This window comes from Protopterus annectens, chromosome 3.part0 (assembly GCF_019279795.1).
Source record: "Protopterus annectens isolate FY-2018-M chromosome 3.part0, PAN1.0, whole genome shotgun sequence".
Classification (NCBI taxonomy): Eukaryota; Metazoa; Chordata; order Ceratodontiformes; family Protopteridae; genus Protopterus; species Protopterus annectens.
In genome coordinates, this window is record NC_056731.1 from 1,739,328,447 (window position 1) to 1,739,351,242 (window position 22,796).

A 22,796-nucleotide genomic window follows, 5' to 3' on the forward strand; every position below is an offset into this window, starting at 1 on the left:
AATGAAACGGAGGTATCTTCTGCAATTTTGTCTGATGGGGACATGCAGGTATGCCTCCTTGAGGTCCAACGTTACTAGCCAAGCCTTCTTGCCCAACATGGGAAGAAGCTGCTGTAGTGTTAGCATCTTGAATTTGGGTACTTGCAAATAGGTATTTAGAATTGAAAGGTCCAGAATGGGTCTCCATGTTTTGTCCTTTCTGGGGACTAGAAAGAGTCTTGAGTAAAATCCCTGTCCTTGCTCCTGTGTAGGTACCTGTTGAATGGCTCTCATGTCCATGAGAGCTGCAATTTGTTTTTGTGCCTTTACCCATTGATTTGGTGGCAGGTTTGGCATTCCTTTTATCCTTGGCAAGGTGTGAAAATGGAATCTGTATCCTTGTGAGACAATGTCTAGGACCCATTTGTCTTTTGTGATGATGTGCCAGTTGTCTGCAAAATGTGCTAATTTTCCTCCCAAGGGAGCTGCCAAGAGAGATTTGCTTGGCAGTTTGAGGGTTAAGTCATTGTGTTTGTCTTCTAGTAGTTTGGGGCCTGTCTTCTCCTCCTTCCTGGGTAGCGGCACCCCATTGGCGAGGTTTGTAAGGGCCTTGTGACTGACCTCTGCCCCTTGGGCGTCTGTATTTGCCCCTCTATGGTCTGTCAGAAGCTGGAAAGGACCTATTTTTTGTTGGCCAATTTCTGCTGAAACGAGGGGGTTGTACCTGTAAAAAATCCTTGACTGTCTGCATAGACTTTGCCTTATCCTCCATTTTCTTTAAAACCTCTTCTGCTTTGACACCAAATAAGATATCCTGCTGTAAAGGTGCATCCAATAATTTTGCTTTAACACGATCAAAGCAGGGTTTGTTCTTTTAACCAAGCATGTCTGCGTATGACAGACCCAGTCACAGCTGCTCTACAGGAAGCTTCCAATGAATCAAATCCACATTGTAAAGTATGTTTGCCCACCTGTTCAGCTGCATGCAACAGATCCTGCATTTCCTTGAATTCAGACTGTTCAGAATGCATGCTCATCTTTTGTTTTAATTGAGACATTAGGAATTGCTGATATTTCAGCATGTGAAATTGACAATTTAATGCTCTCATAGCTAGAGTAGCTGAGGTGTATACTTTCTTTCCCCACCTATCTAGTGCTCTGGAGTCCCTTTCAGAGGGTACAGGATTTTTAGCCATAGAAGCCTTAGCCCCTTTGGGACCCTGGGAAATTGTTTCTGGGTCAGCAATAGGGTTTTTATAAAGGAATTTGTGCGAGTCAGGTACTCTGTAGTATCTGTCTAGTTTGGCTGGAGCAGGAGGTAGAGAGTCTGGATTTAGACTGGATTCTAAGTAAACGTCATCCACAATGTCTAAAACTGGAGGGATAGCAAGTGGTCTGTGCTGGGGAAGTAAAAGGAACTCTTGGAGCCTTTTCTTTGAATCAGAGTAGTCTTGGCCTTCCCAGTGGAAATGTTCCCTCATGGCATGTAAAGTTTCCCCAAAGGAATAGTCTTCAGGGGGAGATGCTGAGGGGATACAGTCTTCAGCATCAGAGTCTTCATAAGGGGGAAAGGAGTAATCCTGTTCCTCAGAAGAATCTGAGGAAATTGAAACCTGGTCAGAGGAGGCATAATCCTCCTCTTGTCTTGGCCTTTTGTCTGGAGGGGGATGGGAACCCCTGATTAGGGTAATCAAATCTTCAGCCATCTTAAGCATCTGTTTCTTAGGCATGGGGCCTTGAACTGGAGACTGATGTACAGTCTTTTTAGGTTTTAATGGAGTTTTAAGCTTAGCATAAGATTTAATGGTGAGTGTAGTCAGTCTGAAGACACCTTCTGCAACCGAAGGTGTTTCTACTGCACCGGGATCTCCTTCTGCTGTGGTGTTGGAATGGCCTAATGAAGATGGCTGAGTTGGCCTAGTACTCTCCGTTTGAGAATCCGAAGCTGTCTGGGGTTCCAGTTCTGCGGTCGTCAGGGGCTGCGTAGACGCCTCACTGAAAACCGGAGAACCGGCGACAGGCCCAGCAGAGGCCTCGGAGTCTGGCTTGATTCTAGGCTGCCTGTCCTTATCTTTGTGATTTTTATGCATGCCGGTCGTCGGTTGCTCCGACGGCATGGTATAATTAAATTTCCTGCCAAAGTAGTGTCGAGCAAAATCAAAACGACGCTTGATAGTTTGTTTATTGAACCTAGCACAAAACTGACAATCAGTGACGTCGTGGTCTGGGCCTAGGCAAGGAATGCAATAAGAATGGAAGTCCTTATGAGGTATTTGCTTCCCACAAGAAATGCAATTAACTTTTTCTGACATCGGACTGAGGCAAGAAAAGGTTCCCCAATGGGGTACTTAGCTTTATTGAAGACTTCGGACTGAAATTCGATTTGAAAATCTCAGGTGTTGGCCGGACCGGCACTTGCGAACTGCTTCTGCTTTGGGCACTGCGCGGCAAGAAAGACTGAAGAAAATGGCGTTGGATGCCTCTTATATACCCCTGGCGCACTGACATCAGGGAAGAAGCGAAAGCAACCGATGCCGGACCAAGACTTTGGAACTCTGGCCGACTGCGGGACCGCCTGATGGCAGGATAACCCAAGTGTGATGACTGCAGCAGGGTAACACGATGAACATCAGCTTTTCTGCTGTTACACACTGTGCAGATAGCTTGGGAAGGAGTTCCACAAGCATACCCTTATGTAGGAGTACAACACTGAAATACCAAAGGGTGTAGCCATGTACTGGTAGCAACTGACTGTAACAATGCCATTGTACCAGTGCTAAGACCTGTGCGTTGCACAGACAAAGAATAACAGGCTACCATCTGGATAGGTCCACAGTTGGGAGCTATGCAGACAGACTACTTGCCTTGATAAACTAACAGGTACACAACAACCCTTTAAGTCCAGCAAGATAACATTCACACAATAATGCATAATGCTCTCTGTACATCTGCATCCCTACCCAAATGTACAATATACTACTGCCGTGGACAAATCAGTATGTAGCTGTGTACAGGGGGACATAACTGTGACATATGTAGCTCAGCATTAAATGTCAAACATCTGATCCATGTTAGCTGTGTTCTGTACAGTAGTGTGGACAATGGCTGTTTGGGGGAGTAGTGCAAACAGCTATATAAACATGGATGTGACAGAGTAACACATGAATAATAGTCATATTAACGTGTAGCTTAGCATTGGCAACTGCTGTACCAGGCGAGTATGTTAATCTAGCATTTGTAGCTATATACACACCCTCTAATATTACTGTATGCTCACATGGACACCTGTTCATGTTGCAGCAAGGCTCAACAGGTCAGCCGTGAGGTCCAGGGACTTACAACAGTGTGGACCTTGTGTGTGTATGGCACACACATACGGATATATATATATATATATATATATATATATATATATATATATATATATATAGATATATATATATATATATAGATAGATATAGATATATATATATATATATATAGATATAGATATATAGATATATATAGATATAGATATATATGTGTCAGATATATTAACATCTGTACATGTGCATAGAGCAAGGGACATACTGCAACTGTATGTGAAGGGTGGGCATATATATGTTGGTGAAGTTTGTTATGTGCATATTTGTATGTAGGTTGTAGTGTGTGGCAAACAAGACAGCATACAGTGCTGGTATATGACATGCGGTGGTTAAACACTGTAGGTGTGATTTGTTAAGTTTGCAATGTTGTAGCCACTGAGGCTTGCTAAAGCTACATGGGCTGAGAACACCTTCAATGCATTTCTCACAAGACTGTGCGATATCATTACATTACTGTATACCTCACATCCGTTGCATAATTGATATTCCCACCATGAAAGGTGGACTGTGTATGTGCCTATATGTATATGTACACCAATGAATGTGTATATGTAAGTATATATATATATATATATATATACATATATAGATATAGATATATATATATATATATATATATATATAGATAGATAGATAGATATCTATCTATATATATATAGAGAGAGAGAGACAGAGTCATATATAGTGAGACAGATGCCTGGTGTCAAACCCATGCTGTAAAGCTATAAGCCAACTAAAGCATAGTCATCCACTTTTACAAAACATAGTATCCCCACAGTACCACATAGGTAGTAGCCCCCAACATGTTGAACAGGTAACGATGTGTACATACATCCAAGTGTTACGTCATCTCTCCTTTGGTAATCACACTTCCAAAGGTAATTTGAAATCCCTCGGTGGATCACATAAGCAATAAGGGGTCTGCATGCATATCCACAAAGGTTGTTGTACACCTATAATGAATAGCCATCATTGACAGACTTTGCTGCATTTGAACAGGTCTGAAATATACCTCAGGCATAAACCCTCACTCACACTATTCAATGAAAACCGTAATGAGTGTGTGTGACACGGATGACCTAGGCCAGGGATCACTGCAGTGGCTGGGCTTGTCACAAGCATACAGATGTGACCTAAGGTCTGGAAAGCGGCAGCACACTCTGGCAAAGATACCAGATGTGTTCATGGAGAAAGCAGGGTTCCCACCTATGAAATAATTGAGGTCACATGTACGTATATGTATTTGCCACACAGCTACCTGACATGTGCAATGCACATACTGCTGTCATTATGATATGTCATACAGTAGTAAAAGCAAAACCCAAAACACATTGACCAACAGTGTCACACACACAGAGCACACACACACACACACACACACACACACACACACACACACACACACACACACTCACCAAGTGCAGGATTCAAACCCCTACCTAACTACTTTCTGATATTAGAGCAGTACACATTAACACGACATGCTATACAGATTACTGGGAGTTCTCCTTTCCACAGGTATATTTGTAGGATGGTGACATCATCAGACTAGAAAAAGTGGGTTACATTAGGTGGGCTACATAGAAGGAATTTCTAAACACTTTGGCCATGTGATCATCAAAGGAGAGTTTACTATCTACCTAGGTCCACAGGACCATAATTACTTTCTCTGTACATACTGGATTACCACCTATGTGGTAATTTGTGGGCACTTTGTTTTATCCAAAGGGGATGACTATGCATTCTTTGGCATTCTGCTTGAGGGCATTGTTTTGACACCAGGTATCTGTCTCCAAGACCCTTCTGGAGGATGTCTGTATCAGCCGTAGAGTCGATTATGGACCACAGTTAGCAGTCATCTGCAAACTTGTTCAGCCATACTCCTCCCGTGCTTGCGACCTCTGAGCAGTATCTACTGAACAGGTGGGGTCCCAGGATCAAGACCTGTGGGATGCCATTTGTGACTGGCTTAGAGTCGGACATGGCACCCGCAACTCTGAACATGTGTGTTTGATCTGTGAGCCAGTTGGCCACCCATCCTGTGACATAGCTGTTAATGATCAAGCTGGTAAGCTTGTCCATGATGACAGAGTGGGGAATGGTGTCGAAAGGCCTTAGTGAGGTCCAGGTGGGCTGTGTGGACTACGTTCACCTTCATCTATGTCCTTGGCAACAGTTTCAAATAAGTCAACTAGGTTTAGGAGGCAGGATCTGCCTTTAACAAAACCAAGTTGGGTAGAGTCCAGTGTCTGGAGGTCCCCAATGTCTCTGTTTATGGGTTCCATGATAATTTGCTCCATAGCTTTGCAGACCAGGCTGAGTAGACCTAAAGGGCAATGGTTTCCAGGTTCTGTTGTGGCACCCCCTTTGTGCAGCTGGATGACTGTTGCTCTATGCCATTCTTTGGTACACATAGCCTGTGGTAAGGTTGAGTCTGGATAGTGAATGTAGGTGAGGGTGTAGTTCCTTTTGGGGCTGGTGTAAGACGTAGCCTGGGACACCATCCAGTCCCATTGATGCTGTGTTCTTAGCTTTGCAGAGGGCTGTTTCTACCTGCATGTCCATGAAGTCTGGGGCTCTGCATTCTTCTGGGATGGACACAGGCCCTTTTGGGGGTGATGGGGGGGGTTTGCACTGAACTTGTCCCCCAAGATGTGGGCAATGTAAGTTGGTTCAGTGTATTTCTTGCCATTTTGCAGTAGATGACAGCATATTTGGAAGTTGCCACCTAAATGTTTGGTATAGCTAACGAAGGTTTTGTGGTTGTTATTCTTACATTCCTTGGCAATTTGTCTTTACAAACTGGCCTTGGATTATTTTATGAGCGATCATTGTTTCTTTCTAATAATCAGTGATGCCTTTCCTTTTGCGAAGTTTGCTCTATCATGTGTTCGTTTCCTTTTTCTGTTGTATAGCTTATTTATTGGCAACGACCACCAGATTGGTTTCTTATTTTTGGAGGAGTGCATCTTGGTTTTATTTGGGATGTCTCGTTCCATGCATCCCTTTAGATGCTCATAGAATGCACTTGTAAATGATTTGGCAGATTGTATAGCATTATCCTAACGCAAGGGGGCTTCGGAACTTTCCACTTTGGTCTTGGGAAGTGTGCAGTTTGCTTTTGAAAATGTCTTCACAGTGGTTTCCTTGACTGGGGGGGGGAGCGGGATGTGGATGTCCAGTGTGATTACTTTATGATCTAATATTACCAGCAAGGGGTTTATCTCTGTTGCGGAACACTGGTACCCCATGTTGGTGATGATCAGGTCCAGTATGTTGTCACCTCTAGTGGGCATGGTGACCAGCTGTTCCAGGGCATCTGAGTTTATAATTCTAGGAAACATTGGGCAAAGGACATTGTACACAAGTAATTCTCCCACTCAATGTTTGGGTAGTTGTAATCTCCTCATATAATGGTGTTTGGCAGGACCTTTATATTTTCCACTGTTCTCAGGAATACTGAGTGAGGTTCCTGAGACAAGGTAGGTGATCTGTAGCAGGCTATAATCTGATAAGCAGCATTGCCCAATGTTAGTTGCACTTGCATGGTCTCCAAGGCCTCATGCTGTGCCACTAACCTGAAGGTGTGGGTATCCATAAGGTAAATGGATACACCCCTTCCTTTTGTATTTCACTCTGGGTTTTGTGGCCGAAGAGCAGAGGGATTGTGAGTGTTTTACGTGGAGCATATCCAACAGCTCTGTGTCTGACATAGCTTTGTATGTTAGGCGGAGATCACCTCCGAGTAGGCGATATGTGAGAGAGTACAGCTGGAGCATTTTGAGATGGTCTGTGTACGGCATGTATTTCAGGCCGCTAGTGCTCTTTATTGATATTGATATTCATTGATATTTATGACATAGCGAAAGAAAGCTTCATGGTTCTCTATGGACTCTTTGACAATATTTTTGCCAGAACATGGATTGAATAATGTTAGGAGTGCTCATTGTTTATTGATGATACTGACCGGAGTTTATTGATCTTCTTTGAATTTTCACTTTCTTTGAGCAACGTAAGTACTTGTAGTACATAGTTTGTTTATGACAGGAGTCCGATATATTATATGGGTCTGTTTTCATATCACTGTGTGCACAAGGCAGGATTGGTGAATAGTGACAAGTTTCTGGGGTAAGAACTGCAACTGCCAGATATGTGTGGCCCACTGCTGTACTCAGACATGGCCTAAGTGCGTGAGCATGCCCAGTATGACCTTTCAATATGTTGCTGACTGAAATTTGATAAATTTGTTTAAGTGTGTGAGCATGCCCAGTATGGACATATATACTATATGTGCGTGAAAAATCAAGTTGTTTTTTTACTTCAAGGATCACCTTTGTGTTGTACATTGACAGGAAGCACGCTGTGCCTGCAGGGCTTCCATGAGTCACTTTGCATAGACTTATCAACATTTCTACATATAGGTGGGACAGCTATTATTTGTACATTTCTACCCGGGGGCACACCTGATTGTTACTGTGGGTGTACATAGGATGAGAGGTTCACCTGACACTTATACACATTTGCTAGGCCTGCACTGCAATGTCAGGTACTCCATTTCAGTCTGTACTGTTGCCTATCGTACTGGCTTGAGGCATACTACTGTACTACAGATCTTAGCTTCAAATTTCACGTATATTAGTTTGTGACTTCATAGCCTACCCAACCCACATCACACTGCCTGGTCTGCTGTCATCTGTCTGCATAGGCCTGGGGTGAAGTTCAGAAGGCATGCTACAGCATTTGTTTGTGTTTGCGTTAGTCTACAACTGTCCTGCTGTGTCTGTGCCAGTGAAATGCTGTCATGGCTTAGTGGTTCAGTACTGTGACTGTAGTGCACAGTATCCTGAGTTCGAGCCCTGTCACTGCTTTTTATTTTCCTGCTGGGCAGACCTGACTGGTTAAGGAACAGTAAAGCAGGTGTGAGCGTGTTTACCCGACTTTGCCTGACTTTGCCCAACGTTGCGCTAGTTTGCGCGGTGCGCAGCTCCGCACAATTGTGCTTAAATATGCTAAACAGTGGTAAAAGTTGCTTAGCACTGCTTTATATTGCTTAAAACATGGCAATCATGCCTCAGGTGGTGCTGCAGGGCTGCCTATGTCAGATGCACATAGTACACTCCCTATACATGTTTGAAAACAGGTAGTTTCAAGTTAGGTATCCCTTTTATTTTATGTGTGAGTCGGAGAGAGGTATCATTTCCAGGGTTCCTACTGAGCCAGTGTATGTGCTATGAGTTGCCTCTTTGCCAAGGCTAAGGCATAATGGGCATGCCTCCTTCTGCCTACTGGGGAAGGCTCAGGTTGTTCCTCCTAGTCACGCTCTGCCTGTGATGGCCTTGGCAATGGTGGGGGGCTGTTTGGCCCTGCCCCATGCTGTTCCTGCTGCAGCTGTTTTCACAGGGCCATATTGTGTAGCATGGCACATACCATGACAATTTGGGTACATGCAGTTGGTGAGTACTGCAAGGCTCCACCAGATGTGTCCAGGTACCAGAACCGTGACTTGAGCATCCCAAACAGATGCTCGATTACATTTCGTGTTTGTGCGTGTGCCTCATTATGGAGTTCTTGTTCAGGTGTGTGTGCATTTCTGATGGGTGTCATCAGCCACGGCTCCAGTTCGTATCCAGCATCCCCCACTAGGTGACCGTCAGGGATGTCCCCCCCATTGGCAAATGTCTGGTACAGCTGCGTCAGATGCCAGATATGGGAATTGTGGTAGCTTCCAGGGCAGCCAGCACACACATTCAGTATTATGCCCTGGGCATCGCACACGACCTGGCAGTTGATGGAGGGGAAGCCCTTGTGGTTGATGTAGGCCCTACCCCGCTCACCGGCTGGTGCTTTGATGTGTATGTGCATGCAGTCAATTGCACCCACTACCTCAGGGTATTCCGCTATTTGCTGGAAGAGACTCATATTGCTGGCCAATGCCTCACGGGAATTGGGGAAATATACATAATCACCGACATATGCTGACATGGCATTCAGTAACTGGTTGAGTACCTTGGATGCTGATGCCTGTGAAATCCCCATCATATCACCAGTTGGTCTCTGGAAGGTACCTGTTGCTAGTATTCTTAGGCCAACACATACCTTGGTTTCCACTGGGATGGGTTCCCCTCTGTTGGTTCTATGTGAGGCGTGGCCTGCACAGCTCAACAATTTGCTGCAGGAGGTCTCTGTCCACTCTATAGTGCTCCACTATCTCCAGCTCATGTAGCCCCTGGTAGGTTACCCTGGGTCTGTCCACTCTTCTCTGTCTCCTCACTGTGGGTTGCTCAGCAGCATTCGCAATGGCACCACCCTCAGCATCTTGCACATGTTGGCTTATAATAGCAATGGCAGCCCCTAACATTTTTTGTTTGAGTTAAGCTTTTTAAGCTTTCACTCTCTTTGTATACTGCAGTGTTGCAGTGTTTTTGAGATAAATATGGGTGAATGTTGTTTGCAGAGTTTTAAGTGCTGGGCTGGGCTGGGCTAGTGCACTGCCTGTGTAACTGGCTGATTCTGATTTATTTCACCTGGCAGCTCTGCTAGATCTCCTTGGTTTACTTCCTACTACTTCTTTTCTTTCCTTTTCCCTTTCTGTTTCCACAAGGGGCAGCGCCGCGGAAACACGTGCACACAAGTGCACATACGCACACACAGACTTACACAGGCTTAGGCGGGTGCACATCAGCGCACACAGGCTTAGACAGGCTTACACAGGCTTAGACGGGTGCACACGTGCGCACACAGGCTTAGACAGGTTTGCAGGTGCGCACACGGTGTAAGCACGTTTGCAAGAAATTTCAGTGATATCCATGGCGTACACCTTCGGTTTCTGGGTTTCAGCTACGACAACTGTAGACATGCCTCTTCCAATCCTGAGTAACTCACAGCAAACACAAGCCACTCTGCTCCAATAAGCTTACAGTCTTTCATACATACCCCTTCATGATGTCACCTATCTTCTACTCTACTACTCCTACACTTACACTCTAAGGACATGGCTCACATGCCAGGGAAAACTGGGATTTATTATCCTTATATCCTTATCCTCATTTGCATAGGATTGTCTACTAATGCTTGGTTACATCTCTCAAACTGAGCTTCCCCCCTTAGCAACCACTACTCAGCCATGTTGTCTTCAGCCTGCCATTCACCTGCATGGCAGAATAATATTTTTAATAAGAATGTCTATTTTTGCCTATTTTTTATTTATTTTCTGATTTTTAAAGAGCCGCACATTTGCGCGGTGCTGCGCTATGCTTAAACATCTGCGATCAGGGGAAGAAATTTTGATTTTTATTAATTTTCAAACGATAAAAATGCCAATGGCCTTATATTTGGCCACTGGCATGCTTCCTCAACTGGATGCATCCTTTATTTGGAGCTCTCATAGCTCCGTTTTGCTATTTGCAGAACGGTACTCCGTTACCAACAGAGTACATTTCTGCAAATAACTCTACTCTTCCACGGACAAATTAGTGTTTCCTGGATCACAACTTAACCTCATTTGCATAGCTTTCAGCAGCAAATGAGGTAATTTGCATAACATAACACTGTCCGTGCAAGAGTAGTTTTAGGAGCTCTCATGCATGCCCCTGCCGGCTGTTGCTGGATCGCTCGGCAGACATATTGGCTGTCTGCCGTCTTACACTACTCAGACTCTGTGCAAGCCTTCATGAATCCAGCCCTTTGACTTTTTTATCATTAGGTAGTTTTGCATGTGAAGGTGAACTCTTCAGGGGGGGACAACGGAGATTTGCTCTTTTAAAAAAAAACATTGACTTACTGTTTTTGATTCACAGGTTTGTGTCTAGGTACATGTTCTTTTGACATTCTGATTTATAACCATTTTATATTGTTTACAGACTGTGTGAGAAAACAGCCTGTTGAATATATGCCCAATATAACAGAGAAATACTTCAGTAGCAAGTGGACTGAATGTGCTGACATGCATCCTGTATTTGCTTACTGGCAAAATACAGTAGTGCTTCCAAATGAAAACATGCACAGATTCAGTGGACAAACACACCTCCCCTTTTACTTTGTTCTGCATGTTTAGTAAATCCCTGTAAAATGAGTCAGCTATATCAGTTCATCTAAACTGAAAAAAATATTACTTAAAACACTAAAATAATAATAATAATAATATTAAAAAACTTTTTTTTTTAGGGGGAGCCACTGCCAGCCACACCTACACCTGCCATATCAGTAACTTCACACCCTTACTAAAAACCAGTGTCACACAACAATGTAAAAAGAAATAGAAAGTTTTTGTACATGAATAGTGATAATATTCTGCCTAAGTAAAGTATTGCACTTTTTAATTCAATAAAAGAAAATGGAACAAATGCCAAACTTTAAGAACGTGTTTTGATTTGACAGACATTTGAAAAAGCATAAGGAACTAGCATCCTTGCAGTTTTGGAAATAGACATCTCTTGTTCTTCCTTGCATTCAAAATCATGTGGATTTCTGCTTAAACAGTAGACAGTGTGTTGCAGCTGGGCGTCACTTTTCAGAAATATTCCTTTTTTTATTGGGCTGAATATGGAAACTAGAAATTTAGAGCACATTAGCAGCAATGAAGGAAGACCTCATTGGCAGCTAATTTATATGTCTCATAGCTATGGTGATGGTGCTGCTATTGTCTGTGTGTGTGAGAATCCATGTATGTATGAGAGCGAACGAAAAAGGAAAAGTCGTGTGTGTTTATGTTGCTGTCTGCGTGCGTGTGTATGAATGAAAGTGTGCATGAAAGCAGAAGAGACTGTGTGTGTGTGTGTGTGTGTGTGTGTGTGTGTGTGTGTGTGTGTGTGTGTGTGTGTGTGTGTGTATGTATAAAAGAAAGGTAGCATACCCCTCAGCTATCCAGGTTTTTGCAGAATGTCCAGATTGTTGCCCCATATTCCTGCTAAAAAGGATTGAAGTTGCTAAATAGTGGCAGACATTTGAGTTTTAGATGTCATATCCTTCAGAAAAATGCTTACTAACACAAATCCTGTTACTCTAGCAATTTTATAAGTTCATGAGAGCAATATTTATAATCTGTCCCTAATTATTTTAGGCTTTGTCCAGATTTCTTGCACTAAGAGGTTGAGGTGTGTATGAGACAGTGAAATGCCCTAGTTAAGAGTTAGCAGGTGAAATTTATTTTCAAGGAATTGTGAGTTTCAAGGGAAGAGACATTTACCGCTGCTCATGCTACGTCTGCTTAAAATGTGCAACTGTTTTGTTTAGCAAATGGTATCACTACTGTGGTATAGAATTTTAAAGCAGTGTTAGGAGCACAGCAGGTAGCATACTTGCATCTTGATGTAGTGGGCTGTAGGTTCTATTTCCATAGCATGTAGACTTGTATTTTAAGGGGGTGGGGTACTATAGTCCTTAGTATGTCCTCCTTTGGATGAGATGCCTAGTAACTATGAACCTATTTTTCAGCTTGCCACCCATTCCCTATTGCAATATACCAGCTTACCATTTATTTTAATGTAACACAGGCAATTTATTATTCAAGGGCAACAGGCACTGAATTTGTAGATGAAACACTGAAATATAAAGTTGTTTTCTAGCAACAACCTCTTCATTAGTTTCAGATCTCTTTAATGTGGAATTATTCAGACGGCTTTTACTTCTGCAGAGATTGTGCATATTGACTGATATTGGTGGATTGTAATGGCAGAAGCTAGAGTGGCATTTTATGTTAAAATGTTCTGAATTGGGCAGTTTGTCATTATTGGTTCATATGTTTTGTTTCATTGCTTACTGAAAAAAATGTTTAAAACTATAAATTTAACACACTCTAACAAGTGGTGCTGTATTATACAAGGGATATAATTCAATTATATATTATAATTAATACATTGAGAAAGGTGAATCAAAGAACTTTTGCATGGTCCTAAAAATGTGTGCAAGGAGGCCTACGATTTGAAAACAGCCCAAAGATAAACTTAACCCGCCACTGGCCAGATGCATTTTGTTTGAATGTGGGTTTCAATGCTGTTTCAGTGAATGTGAGTTTCAAAGGCAGAGAAGTTTTACTGCCAAGTCTGTTTTCATTGCAAGACTATTGCTTTGTTTAGCAAATGTCTATCAATGTTTGTGCTATAAAATTTGAAATAAATGTTGTAAATTAAATCCATATATCTGTAGTCATTGTAGAAGTAAGGCAGAAAATGGTATACACACTGAAAGGTTTGAACAGTGTTTATGGCAACTGGGGAGAAATAGCCAAATAAAGGGACAGTGGAATGGTTGCATGTGTGTGTGTGTGCGCGCGCGTGTGTGTGTATGGGGGTTGCATTATGGGGGGTCTGGGTTTGCACCCCCCTGCAAAACAATCCTGTGGGGAGGATGATTGTGCCCATCTGGGGGGGGGGGGTTCATGCTGGGTGTATCTCTAGTGGAACTCTGTTAAAGGCCACAGCTCAGACAGATTACGCTGGGTTGGGTAGGTGGGTAAGAGGACAGACCAGGTGTGGCTGCTCTAGGGGCCTGGGGCAAAACAGGGACTTATGCTACTCACTATGGCCTGTCAAGCTGGATGATGACATCACCATGTAAGGGTGGGAGATGGGGCAAATTATCAACTCTCAACAGGCTACAGTATGACCTGTCCCATTCCTTCTGCAGTGCGGGTTGGGGTACACCCTTAGAACTTGGATAGTTAGGGGCATCTGTGTGCAGGAGTTCCTCAGGACGGAGACCTGCCTGGCACAGGTCACATCAGCAAGCTTTCAAATGCATGGGACCTGCAAATAATGGGAGTGCAGGGAGCTGTCATGAAGCAGTCTGAACTCAGCAGCAGGTTGGACAATAATATATTTATGAAGACTAGAACAGCAATGGAGAACATATGACAGAAGCAAGCACAGTGTTTCACACATGAAAAATCATCAGAGGACTACATGATTTACCCAAAGAAGGAAAAAAAAAGAAAAAGGATCCACTCACTGTCCTGCCTCAGTTCTTCAATGGATGAACAGGAAAAAATAAAAAGTCTGCAATCAGGTATATGGGGCTTCTGAAATGATGGAGCCAATCAGGTCCTGTTTCTGTGTCCTGCCCCAGTTCTTCAATGGATGAACAGGAAAAAATGAAAAGTCTGCAATCAGGTATATGGGGCTTCTGAAATGATGGAGCCAATCAGGTCCTGTTTCTGTGTCCTGCTCGCATCCCTCCTTCCACAGATTTTAGTATTTAAAAAAAGAAACACTATTTTTTAATGCAGCAAAATACTTGCTAGAAATGGAGAAAGTCATTGCTACAGTTTATATTCCATATATAAATGCTTCTTTAACTTTTAGTTTAGTCCAAACACACAGTGCTACAGTGCTCTGGTTATACTTAGAAAATGTTGCAAGCAGTTGGTACAGTTTAGATCACACATGGAGAGCTTCAGTGCTCAGGTTTGACAGCAAATTCACTATCAGCTTTTAAAATTCAGTATGCACTAAGACCACTCTCGGGAGGATGAATGGATCGTATGGCCAATCCAATCACGTCCATTAACACACTGGACCAGGGGCAGTTGCACCCTCTGCCCCATGCCAGTTACTCTATTGATCATCATGATCAGAAATTTATTTATTGTACATTTGTTAATCAGATAAGCAAACTGGTCCAAGGAACCTTTTCGGTCATGACCCAGGCCAAAGAGCCCCAAAAAAACAACTAATCATACCACACAATGTAGTACTATCTACATTTGTAGCAAAACTGCTGTATATGCAGCACAGTATTGATTTTTACATTAGCAACAAATCACTTTGAATTTTCAGATAGGTACAGTTCATTACTGAAGGAGCAAATCAACTTTCAGTTCAGTTTCAAAGAAGCATTTCAATGAATATGAATATGATTGACACCTTCATTACAAACTGGCATCCTCATAAAGAAAGCTGAAATTAGCACCTGTTAATAATATACTTCATAGAGGTGCTGTCACAACAGCCAGCGCCCACTGAAATTATGAATGACACACTCATCATCTCAAAAAAAAAAAAAAAAAAAACCCAGTCTGACAATATAGTTATCATACAGATATAGTGGAATTCAAAAGTCTGTTTTTCACATGTTTTGGGGCATCATCCACTTGTCCCATAAGTGAGTAGGAGTGGCAGTCATACAAAATAAGGGCAGGGTGCCAAGAAGGCAGTCAAGTGGTTAAACTCATTCCCATTAAAAGTGACAAGTGTGACAACAACATTTTGTTAGAGAACATTAACCAAACCTGAGAAAAAGTACAGACCATCATGTAGGCAGTGGACATTGAAATAAATCCAAGTATTGGCTTTACACGTGGGCTTTGACATTTTTAGCTTCTATTTTCATGGTCCTCTCTGCACAACTTGGACAGGCTTTTGGCCAGTCCTTGCAATGAATCTTCTCTACTGCTGCTAAGTGGTCAGTGTTAATCAAAGCCTCTAGTTTCTTTAATGGACAGGGCTCAAACAGTTGCAGTGAGGACAATAACTAACATGATGATCCAGACCCATGCAAAATAAGTCAGCATCTTACATAGTCTGCAGTCATAGCTACAGTGATTGCAGGTGTACTTGGAATGCCTCTATCTTTTAGACAATGAACATAGGAACTTTTCAGTAACACATCAGGAAGAAATTCTAAGGTGTTCGTACTGAACAGGTAATAAAGAACATGGAATCATGGTTACAAAGGTTTCCTTTAATCACAATGCAAGAGCAACATCCACAAACCAAACTAAGTGTGCACTCCCTAAGGATGGGAACATTTTTTAAAAAAGAACCATATTGCAAGTCAAGGACCAATGAAGCATAGTGTTTTATCCACTGCAGACAGCCACTCAAAGTGACATGGAAAATAATGGTTATATTTAAAAGGAAAAATATGCAAATCCAAAATCATATCAAATGTAGTTCTAACAGAGGGTGTTTGTGCATAACATATAGTTTGTGACTTGTTGTTTATGGTATTAAAGCACAGCTTTCATGGTGCTATTGACATCACAGGTTACCAATCACAAAAGACCTTACTTGCATCACAAACCACAGCATGAGGTAAACCTGTGATCCAATTACAACATACACTAAATCAAATACAATTTTTTTGTGAATTTTCAAAAAAGTCTGCTGATTCATCACAGCTGCTGGTAAAAAAGATGAACTCAATTATACATCCATCAATGAGGGTCCTTGACTGTATATCATGCAAATAAAAGTCTGATATTTTAGTCTCTCAATGTATTTAAATAAAAATGTCTGTGTTCTATTCAATTTTCTGTTTAGTTCTCTTTAAATAAATGTTTTTCTGATGCAGTAGACTCAACAAAAATACTGTTGTGGGAATATGGGTCTCCGGGCCAATAGCCTAGTATCATCCTATGAAACTACAATAACAATTCTAAAGTTTGTGTTTCTATTGCAAAAAAGTGAGAAGACCCTTACCTTTGACTGTTTCTTCCACAACTTCTACCACACGATCTATCTGCTGAACCTATAAACGGCACAAAAACACATCAGCAGGGCTGCATTCTGCACCAGCAATATTTAAAAGCCTACAGCAAAAACATGTGCATTGAATTAAGTAGGCTAAAAAATAATACAGTTTGATTACGTGTTTAGACATTTACTGTATGTCTGATGTCACTGGTAAGTGCAGCTATACAAGATCAATCATGCATATAATGTACCAATAACTCTACTTCTGCCCTGAAAGGCACAAGTCATTGTACCACTAATGGTAGCAGGTCAAACTCAGGCAATCATGGTTTGCATGCCTGACTCAGGAAACCGTCTGCTGGCCATCACAGCAAAATCTGAGTGATAACCATTACCATATGCAAAACAGAAGCCTTCATTACAGTAATTCTGATCCCCTACAACTATCAACTTCAGTAATTACTTATTTAGTGCTATTAACTTTCATGTTACAGTACTAAAACAAAAAAAAATTAAACAAATACACATATATACAAGAACACAATTTCAGCTACTAGCATTAATCAAAACATATACTGTCTGTATTCAATCACAGCAATTAAAAGTACAGACTCCTTTTAAGTTTCTTATTTTGTACATTTGAGTGAACTTCTATCTGTTCGTGTTATTTGCTCTGCAGGCTATAGGGCTTTGCCTACTTACATAATGAAACAGTACAGAGTCATGTAAATGTGGTCCTCGCCACATCATTTAGCACTCTCTTTCGCACTTCAAAGAATGCACAACTGTGTATAAACATGCAATAGGTAGGTACAGTGATTAACAAAAAACCTTCTATTCTGACCTTAAATACCAATTATGACCCTGGAAATTGAATATTCAAGAGGGACATTCATTATCATTCAAAAGAAAAGATGTGCTCATAACAGCAGTCTAGATTCCACTGTGTACCCAGTATCTTCCAAAATTACAGATTCTAGCATCTAAAACAACTGTTATCTTTTAACCCCACATGTAAGGATTATTTGAGAACAAGGTTTACCATACATAACACTAGAAGTTGTACTTCCATTTTCAAATCTCATAAATTAAATGTTGATATAACATTTCAGACTTTTTGGGTGAGCAGTTTTATCCTTGATTTTTGGTGACTTGGAAGTAAAAACAACAATACAGGGATGAAGAAAGCAAAGCATGGGGATGTGAGGCAAGAAGCCCTCTCCCTAAGAATGGCTTTTGCATTTCAATGTTCAGTCTCAGAATTCTGAGTTTTATGTACCATATCCAACACTACTTTCAGCACTGTTGCCTTGTGTTGCTTGGTTCACTGGCTTGAATTCAAAATGCCGTCTATACAAAATCTGCAAGCCTCCCAACTTATCTGTGTGAAATTTTGCTCAGAACTCCTGTTTCTTACCACAAAGGTTCAAAGGTAAGTACTAGGCTAGCTGCCATTGCGAGCCATCTTAAGCCTAGATAATTTACATTTTTGTGCTTGAATTAAACTATCTCATCTGGTTAGAGCTTAGCTGTACCCATCCCATGGTTAATAATACATATTACCCATAATGAGAATAACTGCAAACATACCACAGATAATTTGAGGGGACCCATGCATGGGATAAAGCATTTAGGAGCGGCCTCGGTCCATTAGTAGTACAAGGGGGCAGTCCTGGGGTAAATTTTTTGTTTCCCATTCATAGATCCAAGTTGTGCTTGAATATGGACAGGGATGAAGTTTGTTTCAAGCGGATGGGGAGTCTGTTCCAAAGCAAACATCTCAAACATGTACGGGTATAATGATGTTCCAACTGTCCTTGTGCGTACCTGTGCTCTGCATATGACATATTACCCAGTAACAGCTTCTACCTAATGGCCGCTTACAATAATAACAGGACCATTTCGAGATATGGTGAAAAGAAACTATGAAATGGCATTACAGAATTAGAATATTACTGCATCATAACAGTTTATGTTCTCGCTGTTTTTAAACAGAGGCTGGGATTCATGGGCAGGTTGACTAATATGCATACGTGTGATTTTGTCTACTAGGCAAGTGATTCCCGATTCACAGACATGATGCTGTTTAAAAGCAGTTAAGAATGTAATGTTTCATAAGTAAATATTGTACTCTGGGGGCATTAGGATTACCACCTGTTCCTCTTTACTCATGACAATCCCTATTTGAGCAGTTGTGTACGGGAGGGGGGACAGGAAAAATGGCAAAGCTCATATTTTTGAATAAAAAAAAATTCCTAAATTTCCTTAGATGGTTGCATAAACAATTATTTTACATCTAAAACACCCAAATATTACATGAGATAGCATAAACAAATCGCATTCTACAAGAATGTGCTTTTAGTCTGGCAAAAAAGTAAAGTCAGGTCATTTGCAAAACTTGTGGGTAAGATTTGTTCTGCAAAATCTCATGCTTTCATAAAAAATGTCCCACATTGGTCATTTGAAAATGTGACATCCCTAGGGGGAATGGCATACTTTAAGTTAGGCCGTTCCATATCTAAGTGCACATAAAAGGTGATTTAGATGCCCTGCCCATCTTATGCAAAATGCATGCAGGGTGTTGAACAGTTAATCAGGTGTGTGGCACCTTTGCATTCCTGTGGGTGAATTTTTGAAGGATGAAGCTGGACAGCTCTGTTCTACTATCAAATCTGAAATTACGAAGACAAAATAAATGAAACTGCAGAAGAATGGAAACTTAAAATAATGAATGTCAAAAAAGTGATAACGGCCGCCAAATTTTTATGACCATTTCACACAGGTCCTCTAAACCACACCCACCGCCCAAAAGTCTGGGACCATAAATTGCATTGTCTTATATTTTTGCAGGGAGGCTGTGTCCCCCTGCACCTCCCACACCCCTTGCAAATTAAACATACCAACTCTATGATAGCACTACATTGAAGAAAAGGGCGCACACCGACAGCATGCCCACATCTGCATGAGAACCGCCCGGTAGAGTACGTACATACAGCTTCACTGTTCTTTTTAAAAGTGATGCTACTTAAGAAAAAGTCAGTCATTATTTTAAGTTTTCGTTCTTCTGCAGTTTCGTTTATCTCATCTCTGTAATTTTAAATTCAATAATATGGGTTTTGTGACTTTTCAAACATTTCAGGTAGATATATATATATATATATATATGTTACAATGTTACAACTGCCTCATGTACACAGACAACCCTCTCCTCCTCCCAACAAATTCAAACACATGTGAGAGATGCAACCATATAGCCAAACTGGAGGCTAAGCTCACTCAACTCAGTACTGGCGTAACCAGTCAGGAGGAGAAGGAAACCACACTCACTACAATTCCAGTCTCACATAGACCTACCATAACAGCAAACCAAACACATAAACACACAAAAACATACTCGGAGGCTCTAAATAAAAGTCTGCCTAAACACCAGAGACCTCCAAAGCAGACACCCAAGCAACCGCTACCCCAAAACAAAACACATGCAACACATAGCTCACAAAACCAGTGTGCCGAACAGTCACAGGCCTTAAGGCTAAACAACACACCTGATACACTTGTAATAGGTGACTCTATCATCAGGCACACTGACGGTTCGCTCACCAGGCTGAACAAGGAGGTGTGGCCACTGTGAGCTGCCTGTCGGGTGCTAGGATCTGCCACATAACACAAGCACTCAGGTCACTCCAAAGCAAGTACAAATATGACTCAGTCATTGTTCATGCTGGTGTGAATGACCTGAGAAGTACCTCCCTGGACTACATGAAAAGAGACATAGAGGAGCTCTCTGAGCATGTAACCCAGGCCGGTATGACCCTGACCTTGAGTAGCATCTTAACCTCACCAAGAATGATGTCACAATATGAAGACAAGATGATCAATTTCAACAATTGGCTTAAGTATTTGTGTCATTCAAAGGGGATCCAATGCCTGTCAGCCCGGGATGACACGCTCGACAAGCCACGATGCGTCGCTAAGGACAGCTTGGACCTGTCACCCCTGGGCTTTCGGATATTGGCAAAGGCTCTTGCTACCCCCATAGTGCCTTTTTTAGGCAAGGCTCAAAAGACAAACCCACCTCCACAGGTATCACAAGGGATAAGAAACTAAGAGTAATGTTACTCAACGCCAGAAGTCTAAATCTCAAGATGCATGCACTCGAAACTCTCCTTAGCATGGAGAACATCGATATCTGTGCAGTAACAGAAACCTGGTTCAAGGCTCCCGAGAGGACCCCAGCACTACCAGGTTATACCTCATATCATGCTTTTCAGCCCCAAAACTTGGACCGAACCACAAAAGGAGGGGGAGTATCAATATTCGTCAAAGATACACACACCTCCAGGTTGGTGGCACAGCACGAAGCATCAGAGACTATCCATGTGCAACTAACAGTGGGTAACACTGCCTTCCAGTTTATACCCTGCTACAGACCACCCTCCCAAACCCAGGAACCCCACTCGGCCTTCCTGAGAACACTGGTAAATATGAAGGTCTCTCCAAACACCATTATATTAGGCGACTTCAACTACCCAAACATAGACTGGGAGCATTACTCTAGCTCCAACACCCTAGCCCAAAGGTTCCTAAAATTTATAAACTCAAATGCTATGGAACAACTTGTTACCACTCCCACAAGAGGGGAAAACATACTGGACCTGATCATCACCGATATGGGGACTCTATGCTCCAGACCAGAAGTGTATCCCTCACTGGTAAGATCAGACCATAAACTAATCTCACTGGATATTCACAGTCTGACCCCACCCCCTGCCCAGAAAACCACAGTGAAAAACTTCTCTAAAGCAAATTTCACACTCCTCAAAACCAAGGTGGAATCCTTCAAAGCCCCCGGGCCTGTGGAAAATCTGCCCAGAGCAGAATCCTTTATAAATGCATTCTATGAACACCTTCAGGAATGCATGGATCATGCAATCCCAAATAAAACCAAGACCCAATCCTCCAAAGGCAGACGTCCTGTCTGGTGGACCCCAGCCATAAACAAACTATACAATAGAAGGAGGAAGCTACTACATGATAGAGCAAAATCCCAAAAAGGAAAGGCAACTCTGATCAGTATTAGCAAAAAACTACGGGCACTCATAAAATCGTCTAAGGCCAGCTTAGAGAGAAAAATTGCACAGGACACTAAGGATAATCACAAAGCTTTCTTTAGTTATGTTAGGAACCTGGGTGGGAATTCCCGGATATGCTCAGAATTAGTCCAAAATGACAAAAAATACACCGAACCCACAGACATTGCCAACATCCTAGCTGACAGGTTCAGCGCAAACCCCCCCTTCCCCCCACCAAAAGGGCAAATATCTACCCCAGCAGAGTGCTGCCACCCTGACATCTCAGATGCTCAGGTAAGAGCCGCCCTATCCAAAGCAAAAAACACAGCATCAATGGGACCAGATGGTGTCCCGGGCTGCGTCCTACATGAACTCCAAGAAGAGCTAAACCCAAACATAAAACTACTGTTCAATCTCAGCCTTACTACAGGATATGTACCCAAAGAGTGGCGTACAGCAACAATGGTCCCTCTCCACAAAGGTGGTGCCTCAACGGATCCTGGAAACTATCATCCCATAAGCCTGACTAGCTTGGTCTGCAAAGCTATGGAAAGGATCATCATGGACCTGATAAATAAAGATATTGGGGACCTACAGACACTGGATCCTACCCAGTTCGGCATTGTTAAGGGCAGATCCTGCCTCTTAAACCTGGTTGATTTCTTTGAAACAGTCACCAAGGCCATTGACAAGGGGAAGGTGGTCCACACAGCCTACCTGGACCTCGCAAAAGCCTTCGATACAATACCCCACCTCAGGCATTATAGATAAGCTCACCAGCTTAAATATAAACCCCTATGTCACTAGATGGGTTGCAAACTGGCTCAAGGACAGAACCCACATGGTTAGAATTGCTGGAGCCATGTCAGACTCAAAACCAGTTACAAGTGGCGTCCCACAAGGCTCAGTCCTGGGACCTCTCTTGTTCAGTATATATTTCTCGGAGGTACAGGCCAACACGGAAGGACTGC

General features: G+C 42.2%; 1 protein-coding gene across 1 annotated transcript in view; it reads right to left on the minus strand.

The window, feature by feature from the left end:
• Nucleotides 1–22,796, minus strand: part of LOC122797172 (threonylcarbamoyladenosine tRNA methylthiotransferase-like) — a 2,201,584-nt gene that overhangs the window by 294,515 nt on the left and 1,884,273 nt on the right. The window contains exon 6 of the mRNA XM_044065991.1: nucleotides 16,760–16,808. Coding sequence (XP_043921926.1) covers nucleotides 16,760–16,808 — 49 coding nt within the window. The remainder of the gene's footprint in view (nucleotides 1–16,759; nucleotides 16,809–22,796) is intronic.